Genomic DNA, 10,219 nt, shown 5'->3' on the forward strand with positions numbered 1-10,219 from the left:
CCTGAGCTATAGGCAGAGCCTAGGTCAGTAGTTTAGATTAGACATCTACCTTTTACGTTGCTAATCTGAACACAGCAGTCAACCTAATCATGGTTGATTGTTGATTGCAAAGCAATCAGTGTCTCATCTGGTCCCTTCAGGTCCTGTTCTGCTATGACTTTAATTTGATTGTTGCTTTTACATTCTTTTAAAATCTACATATGTATGCCATCCCTTTTAGCCATTCATTTTAACACTAGAGGCAGAAGTAAACTTACATTCAGTCCAGACTCTTTCACATGTATCAAAATTTCAGTTTCTAGAGTCTGCACAGTAATGTTGGCAGCAGTTGAGTTAGAAGGATTTACCCATAGACTAACTTTTTCCATATATTCCAAAGTAAATATACTACAGGATATTGTTATCCTGTGACAATAACATATTCCAGTGACAGTCTTATAGCTACAGAGAATGGATAATGGGGGTTTAGGCCTGTTTTTCCTCACTATGTTTGTGCTTTTCTATAGCTCATGGTAAGGAAAAATAATAATAGAATGGAAGTTTTTACTGGTAGGTGTTAAAAAATCCCAAATATTTTGGGTTTTTTTTCTACTTAATTTTGGATCCCTCCTGAAGCCTACAGCAAAAGCAGAAGAGAGATGCTTCTGAGCACCCATTTCTTTTATTTACCATTTTTATTACTGAGTACTTTTCTGCTTTTTTACAAAACATATGTATCTTATGAGTGCTTTTGTTGTTTGTCTTGTCTGGATCCATAAATAGTAAATTATAAATGATAGTTTTAAAATAAATTAAGGATTTCACAAAGTGGAGAGCTCATGCTGGAGGCACTGATGGTTTATGGTGTATTCTTGTTTGCTTTTTTGTTCTTTTTTTTTCAATCTGAAAATATGTTGGTTTGGGATTTGGACTCCACAAATCTCCAAGCACTTTCTGGCCTTATTCAGAAATTGGTTTGAGATGCAGGCAAAGAAGAATGACAGCAGATCTTTAAAAGGGCCATTCTTTCAGGTCAGATTTTTACCACAAACTTTTACTAGCATAGTAGAGTCTGACCTGTGTTTGGGATTTCTTTGCAGAAACAGCCTACAATTATAGATAGGTACAGCTGGAAAGCTGCTTGTGCAACAATGGCCCATTTTATTTGGGATAGGCCTGGAGTAAACTGTACCAGCAAAACTAGTGCTATGGATAGTAATCGTATACACTGGAATTCTATATTCATATAAATTAAAAAACAGTGAAGGCAATTGTAGCATAGGTCTTGCCTTATGTGTCACAGAATCACATATGCTCAGAAAGATGATAAATTATACTAGCCATCATCTTTAGTACTAGAGTTCTTTAAGTGCAAAAACCTTCTTGCCTTCAAGGAAGTAAATCTGCGCAGATCCTATTGCATTTTTACGCTTGCACTCCGAAAACACTCTGCTTTAGTTACAGCTGACTTGGCTATGACTGGGTCAGGAGTACTTGCCTGGTGCGTTATATACACGGAAGCACAGTAGAAACCATTGTCTTATAATCAGTGAGACATGATTCTTTTCAGTGCCAGAATTTTTTCTCACAAGTGCAAGATGTTTTCACACATGCTATAAAATGTAATGTTTTAATGTAATATGTAACGTAATGTAATGCAATGTAATAATCAAGACCTGCAGCCTTGCTTAGATAGCCCGAAAATCTAGCTCTAGGCTTTCAAAAAGTCTTCAGTGGCCTAGTGTAGCCCATACATTGTATATCATGATTATCATATGTTATGTGTTCCTGATGGATCTGTTTAAAGGAGCTGAGAAAATTCCATTCACTTACACTAGACATCCGAGTGTGCACAGCAGCCAGACAAGCCCTAAACCTTCTGCGTTTTCCGTTTTTCTGTCCATGGTATAGCTGTCCCACAGAGAGGTAGTTTTAGTAAAAGCAGCTAGATGAGCCAGCAAGTGCTGGATGAAGAGGGAACCCTGTGAGGTAAGGAACAGGAAAACCAACTGATTTAATCCTGCTCAGATTCTGTTAAATGCAATACCAGGGGTAACAACTGGCCTTTTTTCAGTATGTCCAGTAATGCAGTCTTCCAGGGTATGCAAAGATTTTCATGCTGTGTTAATTTTTTAGAGTAGTTCCTGTTCTTAATTAATGGTTTAATCATTCAAAAGTACAACTAAGTCACTATAATTTGTTTTGTTTCCCATTCGGCGAAGTATGTTAGAAATATAATGCTTCTTCATTGCAAATGTGGAGTTATAAGCAGCATGACCAAAAATATACTGATTGAAATTATATATTCTTTGATGGTCTAGTGTAGTAAATAATAGTATTTTTGCACAGCAAGGGATTTTGGCAAGTGTTCAATTCCCCAAATCAACGAGACATCAGTATAAAATGTGCTTAAAGTACTTTATGGCAATAAGACCATAATGGGTTAAAATTAGTTTGAAAAATTTTACTCTTGAACTGTGATTGTGGTTAGAATTTAACTTGCTTTGTAAAAATTTGGCTGTTGCAGACCTCAGCTACACTTAAAATTGTTCAACGGCAAAACCCAGATCCTCTGACAGGCAAGGGAGAAAACCAGATACTGAGGTAAATTTCCTTTATATTCCCTCTGCTTTCCAGTTTATTATTTTTTGCAAAGTATGTACTATATTTTGAATATTGCAACTCTTTGTTAATTGTAAATATCACTAAGCCTAATCCTACTGGCAAAGCATTAATCTTAACATCGTTTTTGATACCGCTTTTCAATCAGTTTTATTTAACACTAAATACATTGCAATATTGAAAATATTTAAGTGGCCTTTATGAAATATTACAATGCCTCTGATGTTCTTCCCTTTCAACCTATGTTTAAGATGGATCATTTTTTTCATTTTTACACCTGCTCTGAGCTATAGAGAAATAAAATGAATTTCTGATTGCAGTGCTTGTGAGAGAGCTTGAAATTGGAGATTTATTTTTTAACTGAATCGAAAATGTTAAGAATATGAAGTATGAAGAATATAGGGAATTACATCACAAGTGTGTCGGACGTAGTATCCTGCCTCCAGTGGCCATAAGCAGATGCCTACACAAGTGTGTAAGCGGGCAGATATCATATTTACTTTTGGAACTGTCGCAGATATTTTATTTTTGGAGACTTCCTGAGCTAGCATGGTTTCTGTGTATTTAGTATCTCTGAGTAAATACTCTTCCATGAACCACCTTACCTATATTATTAAAATGAGCATACAAAATACATATTGGGAACACCTGAAAATGTAATGATGAAATTATAAGCATGAAATTTTGTAGCCATATTTGCTTACCAGCTTTATCTTTTCATTCTGTGTAAGCATAGAATCACAGGATTTCATAAATTGGAACAGGGAACAGTGGATCTTCATGGTCCGGAAGAGGATATTAGTAGAATATGAATTACTGTAGTAGAATATGAATTCAAGCCCATAACTGAAGTCTCTCAATACAGAAGAAGCACTGTATGGGTCTGAGGTACCCCATATATAGCCTATGTGTTGCTTCTGGCCCCAGCGATGTTTAATGTAGCTCATGTGGAGAAGGTCAGGAAGCTAGAACTAGGAGAATACACTGTCTCTGCTGGGAGATTAAATATCATCAGCCAGATATTGAGATTTGCTGGGGATTAGCACTGATCTGTGATTATGTTGGGGTTTTTTTTATAATTTACTTTAGTAGACCATTACTCACCCTGAAATTATAGTACAGTGTGTTTCTGTAATTTTCTTAATACCAAACAAAAGAAAGTAAAGTGTAAAAGAAAATAGTGTCCTGTAATTGCTGGTCTCAGAAGATGCATATTGTAACAATTTTTTTTTTTTTTAACTTTTCTAAGTACTTTACACACATGAAGGGAATTGTTCGTCTTTTCAATTGTCCTTAGTAGCAAAGGACCTAGTTTGCAAAGCATTGGCTTTTGTAACCAGTGACTTAGAATATTCAGGTAAAACTTTGGTCTTCGTTAGGAACATGAAGATAAGAATGGGGATTTGGCGTACTTGGTATTTTAAGGAAATAATAGCACGTAAGTAAGCACCCCTTGAGCATCACAAGGTTAACACAGCCATTGTTGTATTATTCCTTTTTAATTATGTTTTGATTTACAGCCTGAAGGATTCAAGCTGACATTAATGAGAAATAATTTCATTCAAATGAGAAAAGACCTGCATGACTGAAAATAAATGTGTTCTTGAGAATAATTTGAAAATTTTCTGTTCACAGTTCTTATCTCACTTCTGTTGGCCCTTCAGAAAATGCCTGCCTTCATTGGATTTCAAACCATACTAAGAAACTATGTTTCATGTTTGTTTTAACTGTAGGTACAGGCATGGAAAACCCAACCCATATATTAAAGAAACAGTGAAACATTTTTGAGTAGTAATTGTGAACACTAATTGTTGATGCATTCAGTTTCCTGGCCATCCAAACACAGAAGCCAAGTTCAGTAGAGGTCCTTTATATGGTATTTCACAGGACAAGAAGATAGGCTAGCTGACAATTGGGAAAAAACATGGATGACTTGATGACTCATGTCTCTGATGCAATCTGAGCAGCAAACTTAGTGTCATTCTGAGCCGTTACTGTTAGACTGAGGCATACAGCAGGGCTTATTAGCTCTGTTTCAACACTGCGCTGGCTGCAACTACCTGGCTTCTAAGTCCATAAATCCAGCTGGTTTTGCAGGGAAAGAGGTTTTACTGCCTGCAGAATTCCACACAGACATACGCTGTCTGCTTGGTCCAGCTCTAGAGTGATCTACAGATTAATCAATTGATTTTGAGTAATTAACTGATTTGAAATTGAATAATCAATTGTTTATTGAGCAGTCTGGGGCCCTGGGTTCTGATCTTCCAGCTCTCAGTGGAAGCAGCTCCATATCTCTATAGGAGCAGCTGTCCCTTCAAGACCATGACTGCTTCTAAGAGCTGGAACAAAGGATATGTTAATCTGAAGAAGAATAACGAGTCCCAGGGACAGCTTTGTTGGTTGTTTGCCTAGAAATTTGAAACTTGCACAGATCGTGTCATCACAGCTTCTACCACATAACAGAATGTGGTACCATCATGAATATAATTTGTGATGTGATGTATTTTCCTTCAGAATGCCTATTACTTGAGAAAGACATTGAAACCCTCTATATTGTCATTGGAGTATGTAAAGTGCTGTCTGTCCACTGTAGTAAGGAACAGGGAGAGCAACAAGTGTACTTTGCATAAGAGTAGAGATGCATGCTGCTAGATCATGAGAACGACCCTTCCAGTTTGTGGAATCACCATTTCCCTGGAGATTAGTTTACATTCCCACTGCTTTCTCTTAGAAGATCGAGATGAAAACAGCTCTGGTAGGGTTCATGTAGGTGGTGCATGTGTCCAGGACGAGTACCGCTTCCGAAGTCTGCTGGCAGCATTTCCGATGTAAGATCATGGGCTCAAGAGCATGGGTCTCCAGAGTGGAATACCTGCAGAGAGCTGTAAATACATGCACATGAAGTGTATTTCCATTTCCTAATGGGGATTATGTAACTGATGAAATTGTCTCCTTAGCCAGTTATCACTCTCTTTGTGCAAATGATTAGTATTCTGTTCATGTTCTTCAAATGCCATCATTTAGGTAACAGGAAGTAGTCAGGAATCATGAGATGAGGATTGAGTTTGTATGCAGAATAATTAGGTGCTCTGCTAGCCTGCGAACCCAGAAATAGACTTGGTTTTTCCTCTCTCTGGTTCATTAATTGATAATAGTAATCAGTTATGCAAATATAAAAAGCATGCAAATTTCTAGCAGTTAAAGCTTACAGGGATAGTGACACTTGATGACTAACTTCACCTGTTTTATTTCAGAGGGAGATGCAGTGTTCCAGGAAACCCGAAAATGGTTAATCCCAAAAAAGGATCGATTAAAAAGGCTGTAGGAATGAAGCAGCTTCCAAAACTAAAGCACTGATTTAATATTAATGCCAAGAAGTTTCAATCACTTTTAAAAAAAATTAATTTAACTGAAAGTTTCTAAACTGAAAATGAATGTATTTGTGCCATATTATAATACCAAACCCAGACTGGTCTTATTCTTGGCAGCGTTAAATGTAAGTGTCCCTCTGCCTAATGGAATTGTTCTTCTAGTTGCCATCTTTGTTCTGGTGATCTCTCACCCTTTCCATTCTGGTTCTCATCAGTGATTCTGGGTGTCAGGGAGCTGGAAGCCATGTAAAACATTTCATCCTTGAACTCTTTGACTGCACAGCAGCCATTGAAAACAAACAAGCCTCTAACATTTTTCACTTCTCAACCAAGAAGAAGATAAAAGGCAGACTGATGTAACCTGAAGTATTATCTCACCACCCAAGACAGTAAATCTCAGATAAAATTCCATCCGAGGACATCCCCATTCAGTATAGGCACCAAAGAGAGACTCCCAAGCAGTCTGATGTTGGTACAGCTGAACATGCCTTTCATTTGGCTTTTAAAAAGACCAGCAGGATAGTTTACTAGCCAGTCTGATTTCTTACACGATACCATACTGTAGAGTCCCTTTGCAGTCCTTCCACTACTTAAAGGGGGACTATAGGAAGGATGGGGGCAATCTCTTTAGCAAGGCCTGCTGTGACTAGACAAGAGGTAATGGTTTTAAACTAAACGAGAGTAGATTTAGACTGGATATAAGGAAAAAATTTTTTTCAGTGAGGGTGATGAAACACTGGCACAGGTTGCCCAGAGAGGTGGTAGATGTCCTATCCCTGGAAGCATTCAAAGTCAGGTTAGACGGGGCTGTGAGCAATCTGATCTAGCTGAAGATGTCCCTGCTCACTGCAGGGGGGTTGGACTAGATGACCTCTAAAGGCCCCTTCCAACCCAAACCATTCTATGATTCTGTGATTCTATTATAAAGTTGGTTTATATTCCATGAGCTTTCTTACTCTAACAGAGAAGACAATACACCTCAAATTTTAAATGCTGGCTTCCCACAGGTGCTGTGTTGACCACCACTTTCTCTTTGCATTGTTTAGAAGCACAGCACCATTTCCAGCTACTTTAGTAATGGGAAGAAATTAAAGAAAAATTGAGCAGTTTTTATTAACGGTTCTTCAGAGCCTGTCATGTGGAAGTGTTGTTTCTTTTAAGCACTATATGCACGTTATGTTTCCTGATATTGGTATGTTGTTATTTGAAATTTGAACTCTCAGATGAACCTTTGTATTCACAGTCTGGGTTCCATAAAAATCTCTATATATTCTTCAGTGGCACTGGTCCATGTAGTTTTAGGGTCCAAAACAGTGCCAGTCTTTAAAGTCACCTCTTCAATGAAAATAGGACTACTTTGTATTTTCATTCTTAAGCATGCAGTTATTGTTGCAGTTTCATTACCTACATTTTAGTCATTAAACTTCAGCAGAATTTTTTTAAGTGGCAACAGGAAAAATGTTTTGGTAATGAAGATTCAAGCCTATGGGTTACATCTTAAAAGCTCTTTGCAGAGCAAATGTGATTGATTGACTGCCCGTGATTATTTTTAAGTGCATCCCTAGCTCTTTGCAGTATCTAATAAAGCTTTTTGCCTCTTTAAGAGCAGTACTAATAGTTCCTTGTTACTGGCAGCATTAAAGTGAGACTGTAATTAAACTCATACAAAAAGATCAATGATGTCATTCTAAAATGCAGAGAAAGAAGACCTGCAGTATTGTTCAGCATATTCAGTATGGAAACCCCATTTTTTTCTCTTGCATAGTACAAGATTTATTACAGATATTTTTGATGTTACCATGATACACCGGGTATCATTCTTTCCTAAGCAGACTGGTCTGCCTGGCCGTTTTTTTCCCCCGCAGTCCACAGCTGAAAGCATAGCGCAGCTGATAAGGTTAGCACTCTTCTGTTCCTGTTTTTCACATGGAAAGTTTCCAAATTTTGATTGTGCTGGCATTTGTCATTGTGGAGAAGGAGAGGGGGAAAAAGAATCACCATAATGGTCCTATTGGCATAAAAGACAAGGGACATCTGCAGTAGCGAAGAATATCCAGTTCTTGGATTCATGCAGCAGACATTTACTACTGCAATCTCTGAATCAAATGGCAGTCAATGCACTCAAGTCCGGCCTCTGTAGCACCTCGAAATAACTGGAGACATTGCACAAATGTGGCAGAAAGGCATTTATTCACAGCATTTATTGGATGCTTCCCTCATGGGTAGTCCTCACAAAGGACTTAAAAAGAGGCTTTTTGTTTTTGAAGCCTAAAAAGATGCATTTATTGATACAGTTTGGTAGTAGTGGCCTGAGGAGAGGAGCAGGCTATGTGCTTAGCTACATCCTTGTCTAGCCAGGAACAAGCTCAGGATTTGAAACTCAGTAGTATGACGGTTAAGCCCTAAAACATGTGTTTGACCATTCTAATTGTGTGTCCAGCTGTAATGTTTGCTGTGCAAAATGGTCGTAGTTCTGTACCCTTACTCTTTATATTACTCGGCATTTCATTTTCCTCCCGCCTTTCTGAAAATAAGGGCACCCTGATGGTTAAGTTTGCTGGCTCAAGTTTCTTTGCAACAGCAAAAAGATGGGTTTTGGTTTCAAAAATGTTGTGTTATTTCTTTGGACCTAAGTAAAACTTTTACACTGCAAACTTTCCCAAACCATGTTGGAATTTTTTGTTTGGTTTGGTGGTTTTGGATGGATGAGTGTTTTGAAATTCCTGTATTTATCTTGCACAGACCTTTCTCACTACTATTATGCTGTGCTGTGAAAAGAGTTTTGTTTACATTTGCAGCAATGAACAGTTACATGACTCTATCCAATATCTTCTATATGAATATTTTAGCATATTTAGGAGTAATTAATCCTCCAAAGCACAGTAGGTACCATCATTCTCATTTTAGGCAAAGAAAACGGAATCACAGAACTAGGTTTATTTAGAGATGGGAGTGTAGTGGTGTCTGTTTTTTCCCTGATCTCGTGACAGGGATGTTGCTAACCATTACAAGGTAAATTCTGTCTCCTCTAAAGTCTCTGCACATCATATTCTAAACAGTGGACAAACCCGAAGACAAAAATAGGAAATTGAATTGCTGATAGTAGCAGTCAGTGAATGAGAGGAGCTAAATGTCAGAGCAAGATAGGATGAGAGCTGAAGGTTTGAATCCAGCCAGACTTCTTCCTGCAGCACAAAATGTAATTGGGATTCCAGATGTACTGGTTGTAGTGTGTAGGTACCTTTAACTGAGGGACCAAGAAATTTGATATCTTAACTCTTGGGACTTGAGAGTATGCTTCCCTTACGTGGTTACTCATGTAACTCCGCTGATTTCAGATGAGTCACGATTTTGAGGTAACTATGGCATTTGAAGTATTTACTCGTATTGTTGCTTGAAAATATGAATTTAAAAACTCAAATGCTGGTAAGCAAACGTTTCTTATTTCCACAAATACCTTTTTTTTTAAAGTCTCATTATTTAAGAGGGTACTGAGTAATTATTTTTCTTTTTAATAAATCAGTATAGCACCACTGTATTCCTCTATGACAGAATAAAATTAAAATGTTTACTGGATAGGCATTGACTGTGTGGTTAATTATTGTGTAATTATGCAGCATAACCACAGACTCCAAAGAACTTGGATGATGAGCTTCCTCATATTCAGGATATTATTAGCAATAAGCAAGATATTTCATTGCTTAAATGCTTTGTTTAATGGGTTCTCCATACAAATAACGGACTAGGTGGCACAGTTCACAGCTTCCCTGATCCCTATGATATTCCATCTCCACTGGTAAAGATGTGATGCGTAATTTAGTCTTAATACATTTCTAGTAGTGGAAGATGCTGCACAGGTGGCTTTAGAAATGTGTTTCAGACACAGTAACAAGCAAATAAATAAAGAAATGAATGAACCTCTCTGTTATTAAGCTTCTGCTGTTGCTGCCAGATTGCTGTCAAACACCAACAGTAATTTGAACTAAGTCTGGTTGGAAGCAGAAGTAAAGTGCATGGATGAAAATCACAGATAATTGCAACGTTTTATGTCTTTACATACAAGTGTCACAGTAATGGCAGACATTTCTAGACTGGATAATGAGGCTTTTCAAAGGTGGCAGTATGTCATTTAACTTGGCAGATCAGTTTAACCCCCTCTTCCAAAGATACAAACATTGTATGTAGTTCCTTGTAGGGTATGGCTTGGAATCCAGTTCTCCCGAACTTCACTAATCTGTCCCATAAAC

General features: G+C 37.6%; 1 protein-coding gene across 1 annotated transcript in view; it reads left to right on the forward strand.

Moving 5' to 3' along the window:
* The window catches only part of CCDC169 (coiled-coil domain containing 169), a 33,402-nt gene extending 23,844 nt beyond the window's left edge, over nucleotides 1-9,558 (forward strand). Inside the window, exons 7-8 of the mRNA XM_064441010.1 lie at nucleotides 2,507-2,583; nucleotides 5,856-9,558. Coding sequence (XP_064297080.1) covers nucleotides 2,507-2,583; nucleotides 5,856-5,958 — 180 coding nt within the window. The 3' untranslated portion in view covers nucleotides 5,959-9,558. The remainder of the gene's footprint in view (nucleotides 1-2,506; nucleotides 2,584-5,855) is intronic.
* The last annotated feature ends 661 nt before the right edge of the window (nucleotides 9,559-10,219 follow it).

This window comes from Phalacrocorax carbo, chromosome 1, assembly GCF_963921805.1.
Source record: "Phalacrocorax carbo chromosome 1, bPhaCar2.1, whole genome shotgun sequence".
NCBI classification, from domain to species: domain Eukaryota; kingdom Metazoa; phylum Chordata; class Aves; order Suliformes; family Phalacrocoracidae; genus Phalacrocorax; species Phalacrocorax carbo.